Consider the following 17,994-nt stretch of genomic DNA (forward strand, 5'->3'; position numbering starts at 1 on the left):
CTGGGGAAGTTTTTAACAAATTATAGTGGTTCCTAAATTTAAAGTAGCTTAGGTTTTCATTATAGTGAGCATCAATATATTTTAATGGTAAATGGTAAAATAAATTGTTACATACATAATTTTTCCCTGCTATCCCAAGTTCTAAAAAAAGACTGAATACTGACATGTCTGTTTCTTCTTGGTGTTTCCTTAACCATAAATCTTAATCTTCCCCAAATTATTTTTTCACCAGATGAAATACTGTGATAATTAAAAGTCTTATATGTTAACTGATTGAGAGAATGGAGAGGGGAGGAAGATAAAAAATAGGGTTTTTTCACTAGGTGACGTCCTCTCCAGCACCATGTCCCGCAGCAAAATGTTTTGAGTGTTCCAAACTTAAGAATTTTGATAGTTTTACTTGACCAAGGGCAGCAATTACAAAAACAATTTACAAAAATCTTGTAGCTCCGCATTATAAAGTTTATTAGAAAATTATTTATACAAAGGCATATACTCCTAGGAGCTGCATAATACAAATGGTGTTTCTTTTAAGCAAGAAAAGTTTAATGTAACACAAAAAAATAAGATTCATTACTTTTAACAAACTTCATTTTTTCTTCTTTTTGCCAGCTGGGCTCTGTTTTGTGGTTTCTGATTTCTGATTTGTTCTGTGGAAATCAAGTAAAACACGTATATCCACTGATACATTGAAGCTCATAAAATAGAGTAATACAAGGTTGCAATTTTGGGGGTGCTCTAGGCACACTTACCTGTAAAGTCAGCTCCACTAATATGGGTAGTGAAGACTGCTGTGTATATTTTTGCTACTTTTCACCCTACCTAACCATTTTATGTGTACTACAAAGTACAGATCCAGCAGTGCAAAGCAGCTGTGGCTTTGTTTAGTTCTTTAACAGGATCAAGATTTAGAAGCTAACTTCTTAGTCCGAAAATTTACACTTAGATAAATACGCTGAAACTTTAATGGGCACAAAATGATTCACATAGTGTGATTTGTCTCTTGTTAACTTGGGGTTAGCACTTTTTAGGAAACCACTGTGCTGTGGAGAAGAGAGAGCTTGTTTAAGCAATATCTCCGCCTTGTGAGGGGGCAAAAAAAGTGGAGGGGGAAATGGATCAGGCATAGGACACTACAAGAAAACTGTATCTGAACGAGATGGCAGCAACCAGTGATCTTTGCAGCGTCTGTCTCTTAGTCGTGCTTTGTGACCATTTTGCTTCTGATTTAAGGAATGGATGCCGGTCAGTAAAGAAGTTGTGTGTGTGTGTGTGTGTGTGTGTGTTTATGGTATGCATTTCCTCCATTCAGCATGAAATTTCAGGTCAAAATCAAGGCCTTTCAGCAATTGAATAATTTAGTCCTGAATATAACAGCCCTAATTCCAGTACTAAACCTAGTCATGAAAATTCATTAATTAGGAATGTTTAGTTGCTTTTTCATCCGAAATAGCTTATGGCTTTTTTAAAAATGTGCAGTTAGGTTCTTAACACAGTTCTTCACCTAATACCTTTTTTAAAGATTATCTGTTGGAGACAGTTCAGTAATACTAAGCCAGCAGGTCTGCAAGCACTGTCTATAGATCCCAGATCTTTTACAAGCTTCTATTAGCTCATTGCAGAGTCCAAAACAAATAACATTTGCATATGGGGTTATGTGTGAGGATTACTGCCTCAAATTTTCTCCATGATCATGTCAACATGGGTTTTTATGAACCTACAGTAGATCCACTTCCATTTAATAGTTCCTTGTTACATTTTATGAACAAGTTTTCTTTCTATTCCATCTGAAAAAAAACATACAATTGACTAAGTATGGCATTCTGGACTATAATCAGGTAGAGAAACAGGCCTGGCCTTTGCTTATTGTCTCCACCAATTTTTGCACATTCTCTACTTTACACAGAACACCTAAGAGAAAGGTTAGTCTCATAGACAGAGATGTAACTTTTCAACCTTGAAGCAATGGACATATATGCACATAAAATGTTTTCTGTTTTTATATAAAGGTTTTGTGTATATATTAAAATGGAGGCATTTAGACAATTGCCTCTAGGACAAGCAGAAAGTACTGAAAATACCAACATTATAGGAAACATTTATGATTTAGCAGACTTTGGAATTCACAGACTACATCTGCTGAATAGGGATCTGCCATGGTAGATCCCTGGTGGTGGCAGAGGAGGGAAGGTGCTAGGAAGGTTGTAGGCTTGGAAAGGCAGTGAGATAAGCAGCAGTGGGAACTGTCGAGGGGGGATCTTGGTGAGAGTAAACCCTTGATTTAATAGATGTTCTGCTTTAATAGACACCTCCCATCAGTACCAAGGACTGGACTGAACTACATTTTGTCCCCTAATATATCAAATAGACACATTCTTAGAAATAAACTTAGAAAAAGGAACTAAGACTTAGAATACGTATTTTACCACAAAATGTTCTAATTAGTCTCATTTGCTGAAACTGAAATACTATTATTCTCTAGAGCTCCCACCTTTGATCTTCCTAAAAATAACTGATGAACTATAAACAAAGGTTTGCCTATGTAAAGACAACCTGTATTTTTTTCATTTGTTTTTTGGTTTGTGATGAGTATTTCCAAACCAACCCATTTCTTTTATATCTAACCATTTTATAATTTAATACAAAATATTATTCCATTATCCCCTTTTCCTAATTTTCAGGAAAAAATTTTAAAAAGTCAGAAAAAAAGGAGACATTTTTTTTCCTCTGAATTTTTCTGATATGTTTTCTAGTCCATCACACCGTTAAGTATGACTAAGGTAAGAAACAGTAGTAGCTTCTCCCAGTCTTTGGAAGAGACTCCTTATTTGGTCGAAAACCAAAAATGAAGCTTCTAAGGTCTACAAGGTGCCAGCTACCTGCCAGCAAAAAAGATCTATGGATCATAACCATAGTTCTACAGTAATTCTCTGCAGAAAATAATGAAAAAGCCATTTTGAGTCCAGACCACATGCTGAACACGGAACCAATTCCTATATTAGAATAATAATTTTAAGAAAACATACTAATCCGAGAATGGCTTAATCAACACATTCTAGGAGAAAAATGCAACATTTGGGAGATTCTGGAACATTCCCTTTGCACAGCCCTAGCTAAATTCCCTCTCCCACCTTTTTGTAAAACAGAAAAGAAAATGCCCCTGAAATTACCTTTTCTTTGGTGTTACTTCAGGTTCTAGAATAACAACATCCTCCTCTTCACTGTCAGATAACACGATTGCTTCTTCAAGAAAGAAAAAGATTACTACTTAGTATATTATTTTCAAGAATTGCTTCAAATCCTACAGCATGTAGGAAAAGCTATATGGTCGCTAAGGGTCAACACTGATTTGATGGTACATAATCAATTAAATATAAATCTGACTCAGGCCAAACCTAACAGCAACATCTTCCCTGAGCAGATTCTGAAACACATGCTGTGGAAATGTCTACACACCTCTAACAGTTACTGGCCAATGGAAAATGTTTATGCATAGGAACTGTGGAGAGATTAAACATGGAACATTTCAAGCTGCAGCAGCTGCTCATTTTTATACTGACAGCAAAGTTTTATAAACATGTTATAGCAAAGTTTCAGTTCACCAGATCAATACAACAGGCTTCACATGGAACGGACTAATTTTGCACACCAATGAATGTTATTACACAAATGACATATGAATTGTCAACAGTTAAGTAATCTCTGTTCAAAAGATGTTTGTGAAGAACAGATAACCTGCTCCTCCATTAATCAGTTAAAGTTTCACTATCTTAATAAAATGTTTTGTCAGAAAATATCATTGTATATGCATCACTTTGCTATTGATACCTTTTAACAGCAACATGTTACTGACAAAACAATTCTACTCCATTCTTAGAAAGTTTAATTTCTATGTTGAAAGTGTGGACTCACATCCAAGGAAGCATCCTTTCTCACATTAACAAATTCCCTAATGCAATGCTCCTGCACTGTAACCATGAACACCTAATTGCAGAACTTGGAGAGAGCAGTTTTCAAAATGTTCCCTGCTAACTATATAGAAGGCCAGAAAGGATTTTAAGCTAAAAGCATCTGGTCTGCTGAAACATTTCAAAACTCTCTCTTTTCAACATATATAGTGTTTAGAATTACACATGTAGTAAAAACAGTCCTACAAAAATAAAATTCAGCTTGAGTGCAATTTCCTATTTCACATTTTTTTCAAAAAGGATTCCAACCTTTTTGATTTTTGGCTCCAATATGAACATCTCCCATTTCTCTATTTTGGTCTTCTACTGTTAGAGATTCATCCTGGCCATCTTCATCTTCCATTTCAGATTCCTCAAAATCTGCCCATGAGTTCTGAAGTCCTTCTCCAATCTGGGCTGTGCCAGATGCCCATAATACTGGCTTGGACAAGCTAAGTTCATTAAGGAAAAACCAGCTGTCATCCAAAATGTGTACATGAGGATGAACAATGGTCCTCATATTTTGCCATATTTTTGGAGAAATAAGCTCAGTGAAAATATGCCGTATAAATCTTTTTGGGGAAGGGAGGATACACAAGTTTCTGAGATGAGAATGACAGAGAAGCTACTCACCTACATGTAACAAAAGAATATAGCGTGTGCACTTACTGAACAGCTAGCTGACATCTTATTTCGGGAATTTATAGGCCTCCCCAGTCTATTACAACTATGACAATAAACGGCAGTATATTCAATTAATACATCCTTTGATTTTACAATTTGCTCTGGGTGCATTAAAGTCTTAAACTCCAGAAATATCAGTGGTGGAACATGGATGATACTAAGTGTATGTGTATATATGCACTCTAGAATGAGTTGGAATATCCCATATTAACAAATCAATGGCTAAAGGTCTTAGGGAATATTATGTTTCTCATTATCAACTCAGATGTTCAAAGGGTTGTCTTCCAATTTCATTATGCTAGAAGTATAAACTGGGTAAAGGGACATTTAATCATATGATATTGGCTGATTCAAATATTTCCTCAGTTTAGTTTAATGTTCTTGACTTTTGTTAATAGTGTTATGAAGAGCAATAAGGTTTAAAGATATGAATGTAATTACTGTATATACCAAAAACTTTGAAGATATCACTGATGAAGAATTACAGATTTACTGACATGGCTGGCAGCAAAAAGATTAGTCTTCAATATTGGAGAGACAGTGCAAGATTTACAGTCTTGGATCATCAATGTGTGTTTGTTTTCTGTTTATGAACTGGCTTTCTATCAATGTAATGGAAAGCTGATTAATATTAGGCTGTGTGGTCAAGGTTTAATGATTAATTTAAAAATCAGTCTGAATATTTTTTACACGTGATGTTTTTGTTGTTTCTTGTTTTTTTTCCTCTTTTTTGAATACTGAAGCAATAAATATTTTTTTAAGAAATTAATATGATCCTGAGCATAGAAGCCCAACCATCTAATTTATTGTTATGATGCAACAAAAGATACACTTCCGGAGGAGGAAATGCTTTGGCAATTATTTCTTCAGCTTGCTCTTGTACGTCGTTAGTATTGACTGGGGCTTGTTCTATTTTAAAGGCTGTTATTCTTTCATTAGGAATAGATTCTGCAAATCCAAATTTTCCACCTTCTTTCCTATTAAAAGAAAGGAATTCCTTTAGAAGTTCACATTTGCATTAAAACATAGACTCACTAAGAACTAAAAGTTACTTTATTTCTTTCTGAATACTTATTCATTAATATAATTATATTCTACTTTATTTTTTCCCTAAATGTCTCAAAGTTACTAGATAATTAAAGTCAAAGTATGTTTATAATGCCTCGATTAATTTCAATACACTAAACTGTCCTCAACACATATTCATAACAAAGATTATGCTACAAGCTCTTCTTACTGACATGTAAGTTTAGGATAGGGATGAGACAGTGAAGGGAAAAGAGTCTAAATCCTGCATTGAAAAACGTAGGATTTCTACTTAGGCATTTAAGAAGCTATTCTGAAAATACAGTTTCATTGAAGTACATTCCAAATACCTAGCGTCATTATCCCCAGGCAAGATGATAATCTCATAAAAATAAGAATCATTAGAATTGTTTTAATTAGCACGCTGAACTGTTTCAATTTAAAAAAACATCAAGTTAATAAACATTTACATATATGTGATGGCAGAATTAAACAATGAAAACCATGGTGATCTGGCAACAGAGTAAGCAATTACTATGAAGTGGTAATGCCACTGAGACTAACATAGCCATGAAAATATACAAAGCAAGACTCTTTTCTGTCTCTCTCTCAATCAGAGATCCCCGAACTTTTTCTGTCAGTGTACATAATCTGAAATTTGGCAGATTATTACAATCACTCTCACGAAATGGTTGCCATTATGGATGTGGTCACTCACAAGACAGACTATCAGAAGGCAAAATATGTACAGGAGTGTCACTCACCGTATCTTCCCCTTAAGAATCTCTCTGGGATATGGGTCTCAGAAGTATTGTGGGAAATAGTTCATTCTTAAGGCCAGAGCTTTGCAATATGCCTTCAATTTTAGGTTTATTTGTTTTTACTTAAAACAAACTTTAAAAATTAGGCAGAGCAGGGAGCTTAAGAAGAACCAAGAATCATGTCAACAGACCCACTGTTGCTCCTGGGAGCTCGACTGGGAATTGAAGACCTGTACGTTTTTATATAATTTTCTAGAATTCATGGGAACACAGCACATTTATTGAAAACTTAAAAAAAAAAAGTGGAGGAACATATCTTGAGATATGGGTTTTTCCTACCAAATACTCCAACAGGCAGGACTAAAAGACTTGTAACAATCCCTACACTGGAACAGCATACCTTCTCTTTTCCAACCAGCTTCAGACAACAGAATTTTATGAAGCTCCCGTTATTTCTTATTAATGTTTTCTTCATAAGCCTATTTCATTTTTTCACAGTGAAATAAATTCGTATTTGTAATAGTCTTGATAAATAGTATAGATTCAAATAGAAGAGAATAGATATAGCTCAGGGTTGAACTGTGGAGACCTTGGTGCTCTCTGAGCTTGGTTGTTTGCTTGCAGACGTTTCGTTACCTGACTAGGTAACATTATCAGTGCCTAGTTGGTAATGACTTTTCTGCAAGCAATCAAGCTCAGGGAGCACCAAGGACTCCATAATATTGATTCAAGTTTTCTGTTGCAATCTACCAGCATAAGGGTCGAGTCTGACTGAGGCTGAGGAAGGGGAAATCAAAACCTATGCTAGGCAAATAGGAGAAACCAAAACTCGAAGCGATTCAGCAGAGTGGGAAAGGCCTGAGCAGTTGACTGGCCAAAACCAGGAGCTGGATTCAAAGCTGCCAATCAGTGCAAGGGAAAGGAGAGCCGAAAAGTGCACCAAGCAATAAGAAGCTCGATTGGCTCTGGAGGAAAAACAGCATGAAGGGAACAAGATAAAAAGGAGCCAGCACAAGGACTGGGCTGCCAGAGACAAACATTCCACTGAGCTAACAGCTTCTTTAGGAGAAGAAAAGCCAGAACCATTCTTGGAGCCCTGCCCTGTAGCTGCTGCAGAACCAGAGCCTTCCCAGCCTTCCGAACCTTGCCTTGTTACCTTGCAGCAAAATCCAAACGAGTCTTGCCTTGCCACCTCACCGCGCAATCCAGCCAAGCCTTTCCTTGCTGTTTTGCCTGGAGCTCAGCTGAGTCATGCCTTGCCTTGCTGTCTCACCGTGCAGTCCAACCGAGTCTTGCCTTGCTGTTTTGCTTCAAAGTTCAGTCAAGTCTTGCCTTGCCTCCCAGCCAAGAAGCCCAGTCAAGTCGAGTCCTATTGCCTTGTCATGAAACCCAGTCAAGTCTTGCTGCCCTGTCATGAGGTCCTGCTGAGTCCAGTCTTGTCATCTCGCCATGGAGTCCAGTCGAGCCTAGCTTTGTCGCCTCGTTGCGATCCATAGCCGAGTTTTGCCTTGCAGTCTTGCTGTGTCCTCCAGCCGAGGCTGGTTCAGTTGCCTTGCTGCCAATTCCTGCTGAGTCCTGTCGGGCCTCCTTGCCTCAGCCTCCAATCGAGTCCTGCCTATCCATCTTGCTGCAGGTCCCAGTTGAGTTCCGTCCAGCCACATTGTCTTGCTCTCCAGCTGAATCTAACTTCGCTGTTTTGCCAAGCTCTCCGCCTTTGCCCAGCGGGGCTTGAATTGAATTATTAATTTAAGGACAATTATTGATTGTAAATAGTTCTGTTGTAAATAAAGAATTCCATTTTACTTCCTAGTTGTCTCATAGTCTAAACAGAACCAGGTAAGCATTATACAAAACATGGATGTATCAATTTATAATAGACCACATTAGAAGGCATTAGTCTGCAGCATTAAAAAACTCACCTAACTTTTTGATCATTTTCCAAAGCTTTTTGAATTAGCTCAGTGATTTCTGCTACTTTGACTCCTGTTATTTTGCTGCATCTCAAAACCTGTGGAAAATCATAATGCAAGTTTAAAATATTTCATCACAAAATGTATTTTCTCCAATGAGTGTTTGCAAGTGGGTAATCCAAAGGTCTTGGAACCCACACTGAAGAGCAATTCACAAATCATGACAGAATGAAGATAATAGGAATTCAGACCATGGTCAGAAGACCTTGCATTATTACTCCTTAGGATTTACTCTCCTTTTCAAGTACCAAAAGTTAAGCCTTCAACATTTAACATGAAGTTTAATTAAAGAACTATAAACTGACAAGTTTCTCATAGTCAGAATTGTGAAGTATAAGATTTACTATACTTAAATAAACTGGATTAATTTTATTCTTTATACAGAATCATAGAATCTAAGAGTTGGAAGGGGCCACATAGGCCTTCAGATTAAGCCCCCTGCTCAGAGCAAGAATCCAAATGAAACCATCCCCAAAAGGATGAACAAATCCAGTGAATACAGAGCCCACTATCTCTCTGGATTATTGGTTCTTACTGTACAAGATATTTTTTTCTAACATTCAGCTGGAATCTACCTTCCTCCATTGCATAAGAATACAGGGCAACAAGCATCCAAACAAATTCTTCCACAAAAAACTACTGACAGAGAATAATAATAGATCCACATTGGGCAAGACCCAATACAGCATAAGACACAATAAACAATGGGCTTCGACTCAACCCAAGCAAGACTAAGGTTTTTCTACCTTTGGTCTTGGATGGGGTTGCACTGCCCCAGACAGACCCAGTGCACAATCTGGGGGTCCTTGTAAACTCACGGCTCCTGCTCAAAGAGCAGGTGGCAGCCGTGGCTAGGAGAGCCTTTGCACACCTTCGGGTTGTGCACCAGCTGCACCCATTCCTAGACCGAGAGGCTTTGCTCAGTCACTCATGCCCTCGTGACCTCCCGTCTGGACTACTGTAATGCGCTCTACATGGGGCTGCCCTTGAAGAGCATTTGGAAGCTTCAACTGGTGCAGAATGCAGCTGCACGGATAGTAAATGGTGTCGGGTACTTGACACATGTAACACCACTGCTACATGAGCTGCATTGGTTGCCGGTGTGCTGATTGTCACCTTGAAAGCCCTTCATGGCTTAGGGCCGGGTTACCTAAGGGACTGCCTTCTCCCAGTTGTTTCTGCCCATCCAATTCGATCTAGTAGGTTGGGTATGCTGTGGGTCCTGTCAGCCAGGGAGTGTCGGTTGGCGGGAACGAGAAGGCGTGCCTTCTCTTCCGTAGCGCCTGCCCTCTAGAACATCCTCCCTCCAGAAATTAGGATGTCCCCGACCCTGCTGGCCTTTCGTAAAGCCGTGAAGACCTGGCTTTGTGCCCAGGCCTGGGGCCTCGAGCGTGAGGATGGTCCCGTCTCTTGGCTGTACTAACATCCATGCATTGCTCACTTGGCAGCCATGTATATTTATTTTGTATTTATTTTATATTTTAACTGTTTTAAGTGTAATTGTTTTAATTGTTTTATAGTTTATTGTTGTAAGCCGCCCAGAGTCACTCGCTGAGATGGGCATCTATAGAAATCAAATAAATAAACAAACATACATACATACACAAAATGCATATTAAAGTAAGCCAAAAATCTAATTGCAGTTTCTTAGCTAAAACATTATCTGTACCTTAGACACAAAGGATCACTCCCATAAACGATTTCTGGCTTGCATTTCCGGGATGATCTTTGACTTTTGCCCATTACAACTTCAAATCAGAGCTGTAGGAACAATTTAATCTCCCCCCTTTCCTCTCACCTCACTGAAATCTTCCTGAAAGCTTCAAGGATCTAATCCCCCTGTTCCCTAGAGAAAACAGTCTGGCTGTTTATCACATCTCAAAAGTTTACCCTATGAAAACCCAGAACATTGTCCCTCATTTTTCCTGAGCATTGCTTTTCTCCAGGGACTAGCTCTCCCAAGAGCTTCTATCTACCCCACTACAGAAGAAAAGTGTCATAGGTAACATTCCAATTTTAAAAGCTTCCATATTACCTGTTCTTTTAGCAGCATAATTCCACCACTGGATTGAATGGTACAGATTTCACGGTGTTTATTCATGGCTATTACAAGGAGGCCATCCATTACACGTTCCTCCTGTTCACTGGGATCCACTAGTAAATAAGTCCTGAAACCATTTTAGAACAAGCCATAAGATTTTGTATCAAAATGGAAAAATATATCAGTAAATGAAATAACCTAGTAGACCAAATCAGTACTTAGCTATATTCTCAAAAGTGGCTTTAATTCTATACATTTCAAAGAGTTGGTGTACTTCAGGTTCCTTCAATTAAACAATGCTATCTATCGGGACCCTAGAAGCATGTCTTCTCTATTGCAGTGCCTGCCCTCTGGAATGACGTTCTCCCTTAGATCTGGATGGCTTCCACCCTGCTGGATTTCTGAAGAATCTCCAAGACCTGGCTCTTCCTCTAGGGCTTTGTTGAGGGTGATTGAAGCCCCCTTTTGGGTAATGTGGGTTTGCTTTGGTGTTGCTCAGTTTGTGCCATCTTTTGTTTTTATCTGTTATTATGTCAAATTTTCAAGATAGGCCAGACTAGGATACCAAAGTCATGCAGGCTAATACTACTTTTATTATAGGGCTATTGTAAGAGAATCTTGCAAGTCTGAATGGGCTTCCCCCACTCTCCCTTCCTTTATCTTCATAAGAACTAGGGAGGGTCTTGTCTGAGATGATTTCTCAGGTTATTATTCTGGCCTAGACTCAGATTTCTTTTATCCGACCAATGTTTTGGGAGCAGCTCTTCCTCCTGTTCCTCATGGTTATTCCTTCTGCCCATTACATATAATTTTATTCTGTATTTATCTGTTATTATTTTATTGTTCTCTGTGTTTCTATCTGTGAACTGCCCAGAATCGCTGGGGTCAGGTGGTTTAAAAATTTAATAAAATTAAAATAACAGAAATAACAATCAAATTCACCCACTTTAAACTGTGAAATGCTGATAGTTCACTATTATTCATTGTAGTTTTCTGAGTTTTCAGGCTTTTTTTTTAATGACAGCTCATATCAGTAATGAGAGAGAATCAAGTTTGCATATTATCACACTTTAAAGAAGCTTCTGTGGTTACTCTGATGTACATATAAGAAATCCAATAATAGTAGAAAACTGAAAGTAATGTTAACTTACCCTTGCTGGAAAAAAGCAAAGCTTACACAAATAGGCATGTGGTGGATACTCAGAGGGACAGGATCCCGTTCTTCAGGTGTATACTAAACAATTCAATACAACAGTGTTTTTCTTAGCCAATTGCATAAACAAATATACATACATAAACTATAAGGATAATTGATGTCTAAATATTAAATATGTGTTTGCTTGCTAAAACAAAGCATACTGATTCATTATTGTAACAGGACTTTGAACCTTTCAATAAACTGAGAAGAACATCTATAACATATTAAGTAATTTATTTTTTGTAGTTATATTTATATATGATTATCCAGCAGAAGTCTTATGTTGGAACTAAAAAATGCTTACTATCTAAACATATATAGCCATCTTGCTTTGATCCCTGGTCTTCCATATATAACCAAGTGTAACATACCAATATTATAAATCACAGATCAGTGGCACATATATGGCATAAATGAACCAAATATGAGTGGAATTTGCAGCATGCCAACACATTTTAAATAATCCTACCAATTACAAGTGACCTATTGTAAAAACTACTAGACCGTGATTTGACTGATATAATTCTTAGGTTCTGAAGGAAAATAATGTTGTATATCTTAATATTTAGAAAATCTGAAACACTGTATTGCTTTTAAATTTAATACACGTTTACAGACCATTCGCATTCCAGTTTTAGAAAAAGCAAAACATGCAAGACTGAGGTCAGCTCCCAATTTTAAATTCCCACTTTACCAATGTTACTTCATCTCCCTGCACCGACACATCAGGCCTCCGAAAGTGGCATAATGCCACTATTGCTGCTATACTTGCAGCATCAATAATGTTTCCATTATGATTCAGCAAATGCAGGTCCACACGAATTTGCCACACCTGAGAAAAAACAAACAATTCATTTTAATTCTCTCCTCATAGGATCAACCTAACACCTCTGCTTTGCCCCATTTTGTCCAGACATTTAGCATGTATCTCAGTGAAAAAAATCTAGAAAAATATGACACAAGAAAACTGTCAAAAGGCATGTAATTGTACTACCATGCATATATACACCTCTGGCCCCTGCTGGTTCCCCAAAGGTAATGAAATGTTTGAAAAAAAAAGTTTCTATAGGGGCAGCCAACACTGCTTTCTAACACTGTAAAAGATGGCACACTGCATAAAGTCTACAAGAAAAATCCTATCTACAATTCCACAGACAATATTTTCCTACCAAAATACTTATCACAGCAATAGCTTGTTTTTAATGTTCAAATGTAATCTAAATTTATTTTGCCAAACACCATACACACATCTAAAAATTTTCAGCAAAGCTATTAACTTATGTTGGAATTACTCTCATATAAAGTTATGCATAGGGTTGAGCTACTAAAATTAAAGACTTTCCTGGTAAATCTTTTTCATCCATCACTTATTTATTTATTTATTTAGTAAATTTATAGGCTACCCATCCCACATACACGACTCTGGCTCAAAACAGTGTGACAAACAATAAAAACAACCGGTGTTAAAAACAACAAAAATAAAAACAGCAGCATATAAATACCATTTATTATGGTTTTTATACGCAAAGTGTATAAAGATTGCAAATTCCTAAGTTAAAACTTATGAAGGAGAAGGGAGTTAGAAAATCTAAAACATGGCTTGCTATTGTGTAAATAAACTATAAATCAGATTACAATTATATTTTCTAGTTTGGAAAATCTCATTAATTGGTATATACAAAAGAATGCAATTATAGTTTACTTTAAAATAAATGAATAATAAAAAAATGTCATTAGATTTTCAAATGATTATGGTCTGGAATTCATGTAACTACACACCTTTTCACCAGCAACAACACAAAGAGATTCAGTATCTACACACTTGGAGTTCCTTAGGCATCTTTCTAACAGCCGATTCACTTTTACAAGCAGTTCAGATTGCCTAGAGTTAAAACAATCAAACAATTTACATATTCAGAAAATATTTTCAAAAACTTAGTACATTGTTTTCTAAATTCCTAGGAATTTCTTGAGTTCCAAAGATATCTTTGAAAAAGAGGCCACTGTCAGATAAAGATGGGAGTTTGGGTTTTCCAAATCTTGACTTTTGTATCTTGCATACCTTTTCACAAGTACCAAATTCTGGACAACTTAATGCAAATTCTCCTTCCTGGGCTCTTGTGGAATATTTATATTTCACACTTTTAGTTAACTGACTGTTTTGGGTTCAAAATAAAATATATTTGCTATAGTTCTTAATATTATGTAAATTCAAAACCTGGTATAGTATTCATAGAAAAAATGCATTTTGATCTTCCTTCTCTTACTAAATTGACACTACGGAGTAAACCAGATCTAAAAATTGATTAAAAATGTTTTTGTGGAAGACTTGGATGGATACTGGGATCTTTACATTATATCAACTAGTGGATAATAACAATGAGTTTTTATCATTTTCTATGTTAAAAAATAAATACCATTTATCAGTTGCCACCATTAGCAATATTTACAATTACAAGTTACTTATATGTCAGTTTGGATCAGCTGCATTTTCAGCCTCAGAAACATCTAAGTTATTAGAAAGGATCTCTAAATCCTATGAAATAAAAAAGTCCACAGTCAGCCTTTAATAGTATGTGTTATCAATAAATCAATCTTACACGTAAATGTTAAGGTCAAATGGAATAAGGAACTGGAAACCCCCATTTTATCCAAACAATGGGAAAATATTTTAATCTTAATACCAAAAACCTTATCAGATGTCAGATTACAGTAATATTTCAGTGTTTTTGTACCCCATTGGGTTTGTACAGAAAAGAAGTATTGTTGGAAATGCAACCAGAATAACACTTCCATTAAAATACATTGTTTTGCACAGTCCTAGGTTATTATTAGTTACTATTATTCTGGTAGAAGTACTTCCATAGATTAATTTTGGATAAACTTTGTGATAAAGTTTAATATTTTCAGATACACACTTTTAACTATACACCTATTGCATGGAAATTGACAGATGGACAAAGGAAATGGATTCTCCGTGCCCTGATTATTGCCAAAATATTAGCATTGGAAAGACAAATTGGCATGATGTTACTTGTGACTAATGAATGAGTTGCATATAAATATAGATTATAGACAATTGCAATATACAAATATACAATTACAATGAAGCATAGCTATCTTTTATTGAAACTGTTTTGGTTACTGCAGGTGGGAGGCAACTCATACCTTCCAGGTTCAAAAGCTGGTGATGCCATGGGTGACAGTTCTAGATTAAAGAAAAGTATGCCTTCTGTTGCACGATTTGGCTTTGGGGAGACAAGCTCACATGACACTTGCCCAAGAACTCTGCAAAAAGAAGACATAAGCTTTTAGAATCAAATCTTAGTCACTTACTAGTTAATAGAAAAACTGAAAAAGAGGTATTTTAAAATTCTACACTGTTAACACAGAAGTGAAATTTACCTGGAAATTACTTCACTGGATACCTAGCTGAAAGTATTAAACTGGCATAATACCTTTATACTTCCTATCAAGCAGAAGATAAGGCAGGTGGGGAATAGCTGTTTGATACAAATCAAAGCAACAGTTTATCTTCTTTACTTCATTTATGTTGCTTCCAGACAGGGACTCTTTCCAGCCATCACCAGAAATGTTAAGAGGGTTAGATTTATGTTATACTAGATTACCTGTGATCTGTTATGTCATCATTTCAGAGATATTTCCTTACCTGATTCCTTAATGCCTTCAACAATGGCAGAGCTTCTAAAGTACTGACTTCACTGGAAAAGTTCTTAAAAATTCAGACATATTCAGAGATGTATCTGCCTTGAAAATAGCCAATGTTGAACTACATAGCAAAGTCAAATATGAGGAGTTGACCACAGGAAATGTTTTATGACATTTTGTATTATGTCATAAAATGTTTTATAATTTTGATGTCATAAGATGTTTTATAAAATTTGCCAAATTTCTATTCCACAGGAGTAATGGCTCCCGGATTTTAGACACATTCTGTAAGTTAGCCCATTTGAGGGATCTTGGTTCAAAAATTGTTGGCCTATGATGCACCATTTTGCCTAGTTAAAGGTTACTAAGTATCAAACATGCACAAGAGTTTTAGCAGTAGATTGGATTTCTGATATGTACATCAAAGTAACTGCAGAAGCTTCTTTAAAGCATGTTAGTGTGCAAACTTGATTCTCTCTGATTACTGATATGAGCTATCTTTAAAAAAAAGTCAGAAAACTACAATGAATAATATTGAAAGATCAGCATTTCACAGTTTAAAATGGGTGAATTTGATTATTATTTCCGTTATTTTTATTTTACGAATTTTTTAAACCACCTGACCCCAGGGGTTCTGGGCGGTTCACAGATAGAAACACAGAGAACAATAAAATAATAACAGATAAATACACACAGAATAAAATAATATGTAATGGGCAGAAGGAATAACCATGAGGAACAGGAGGATAGATAGATACTACTCCTGTACAAGCCTGCCTGAGTTTTAGTATCAGTAGTATTGCTATCTGTTCCACCACTGACAACTGCAAGAATAATATGTATTAGGGAAAACTTTTTCTTTGATCCTCCAACAAATGTGGAACTTCGTCTCCTGGGAAACAAATAAGGCACTTTCTTGATAATCATTACAAGGGGATTAAGAATGAATTTATTTCAGGTAGCTATGTGTTAATTTTAAAGAATATTCTTTTAACTAAGATGCTATCTGCTGTTGCTATTTTATTTGTTGTATCTTTTTGTTATTTCACTGACTGATGTATTGAACACTGTATAGTTTCATTACATCTTGTAATTTATATTGTTAAAATTTCCTTTGCGAAGATTTTTATCCTGAAAAGAAAACTCTAACTCTATTAAGTAAAATACACAAAATTATAAAATACTGGATACCTAGTTTTTCCAAGCTCCACAATACAGCAGCCATAATCAACACCAAAGGAAATGCGGAGGTTTCTGTAGTCATAGCACTGTCGCCCATCCAGACGCTATAAACATCAAACAATAGGGTCACTAAGGCAAAAAGTTAACAGTGAGAACAAGAACTTATAGAGAAAAGACTGCACAAACACAAGGAAGCAGAGTCAAAACGTTGTGGAGGGATCTTGCATACTTCAACTCACTCTAACTCTATGGTGCCACCTTTTAGAGTTTCTGAGACTTCAAAGAAAAGGACGAGCGGAAATGAACAGGACATCTTTGCATCTCAGGATTGAGAAATGCTTCACATGTTGATGCTGACTTTTGCTCATTGTTAATTTAGCTTATATTAAGGACATATAAATACTACCTATCAGAGTTAAAATAATCCGAAGGTTACACCGTGATGAGCTGAGAGTAACCAGAGCTAGTCCTCTGGAACATCTGTCCCAGGAAAGACTCTTCAGCTGACTGAAGACCAGGATCCCTCATGATGTCCAGCTCGGAGGACTGTAACCCTAAAGCTTTTCGCAGAAAACGTTTGCAACTTCTAACACGTCAACCTCAACCAAAGGCCTCTTATTTGTTTAAAAAGTGGATGGCAAAAGACGGCTCGCCTTCTCTCCTGGGAGCCGCTTTCCCACTCCCAACACGCACATGCGCAGACAAATATCTGTACGTTCCACGGGCGCCTCCGCGCACGCGAGTTTGAAGTGCACGTGATATTATCACCCGTCCTCCCTCACCTTCCTCTCCTCGATAGCCCGGAGCAAGAACCGCTTCTCACAATTAGAGAGTGGCGTTTCCTTCATAGCAGCTGCCGGTTTGACCCGTCTTTAAATGGTCGCGTCTTTCCCTTACCCGTTGTGTTTTGTAAACGTCATAAACGGGGGCCGTTACCAAGAGCGCGCAACTTGAAAAGCGTTAAGCCGGCTTTCCGTTTCTACTTGGCAACCAGCCGTAAAATGGACGGAATGTGGCGTAAAGAGAGAGTTTAATAGATGCGCGTGCGCGGGGCAGAGCGTGACCCTGAGTGACAGTAAAGCCAACTCTTTAGAAGAAGGAGGGGAGAGGCCGATCGCCTTTGGTTTTTGGCAGCATCTGCCTGGAGCAGTGATGCGGAGTTCGGAGCTTTCAGGCGTTGTCGGAGTACCACGCCATCGGCTCTAACGGTTCGTCATTAGCTGCGGCTGACGCAACTGGAGTTTTCAGCCGAGTTTCCCCACTCCTGATATAGAGCCAATGCATAACAAAACCGCCTGTTTTTTTCACAGCGCCTGCACACCCAAGCGCGAAGGTCCTTGACGATTGTTACTTAAGACGGAGATCCAGTACATATGTAGCTAAGCCCTGTTGAACTCAGTGGCACAGCTGCACCTTTTTATGGTCACTTTCTGCAAGTTCCAAGAGGTTTGGGGAATCTGTGTATTGCATTTTGATAATCTGGTCATTATAATATATGAAGTAGTATTCCTTTGTT

General features: G+C 37.2%; 1 protein-coding gene across 4 annotated transcripts; it reads right to left on the minus strand.

Annotated features, from left to right (window-relative positions):
* Window positions 1-468: 468 nt before the first annotated feature.
* EXOSC9 (exosome component 9) lies at window positions 469-17,398 on the minus strand. Of its 4 annotated transcripts, none has more exons than XM_063310812.1 (12): window positions 17,261-17,398; window positions 16,488-16,582; window positions 14,796-14,915; window positions 13,407-13,509; window positions 12,322-12,459; window positions 11,581-11,663; window positions 10,424-10,556; window positions 8,338-8,426; window positions 5,462-5,608; window positions 4,218-4,399; window positions 3,171-3,243; window positions 469-650 (listed from the first exon to the last, which is right to left on the minus strand). In XM_063310812.1, exons 1-12 carry the CDS (start codon window positions 17,324-17,326, stop codon window positions 590-592), a joined length of 1,290 nt encoding a protein of 429 aa, XP_063166882.1. In that variant the 5' UTR covers window positions 17,327-17,398; the 3' UTR covers window positions 469-589. The 4 variants fall into 4 exon arrangements, with proteins under 4 accessions (XP_063166882.1, XP_063166884.1, XP_063166883.1 ...); XM_063310814.1 differs by having other exon boundaries at window positions 17,302-17,319; XM_063310813.1 differs by lacking the exon at window positions 17,261-17,398 and adding an exon at window positions 16,885-17,021.
* Between the last annotated feature and the right edge of the window lie 596 nt (window positions 17,399-17,994).

Source organism: Candoia aspera, chromosome 8 (genome assembly GCF_035149785.1).
Source record: "Candoia aspera isolate rCanAsp1 chromosome 8, rCanAsp1.hap2, whole genome shotgun sequence".
In the NCBI taxonomy this organism is placed as follows: Eukaryota; Metazoa; Chordata; class Lepidosauria; order Squamata; family Boidae; genus Candoia; species Candoia aspera.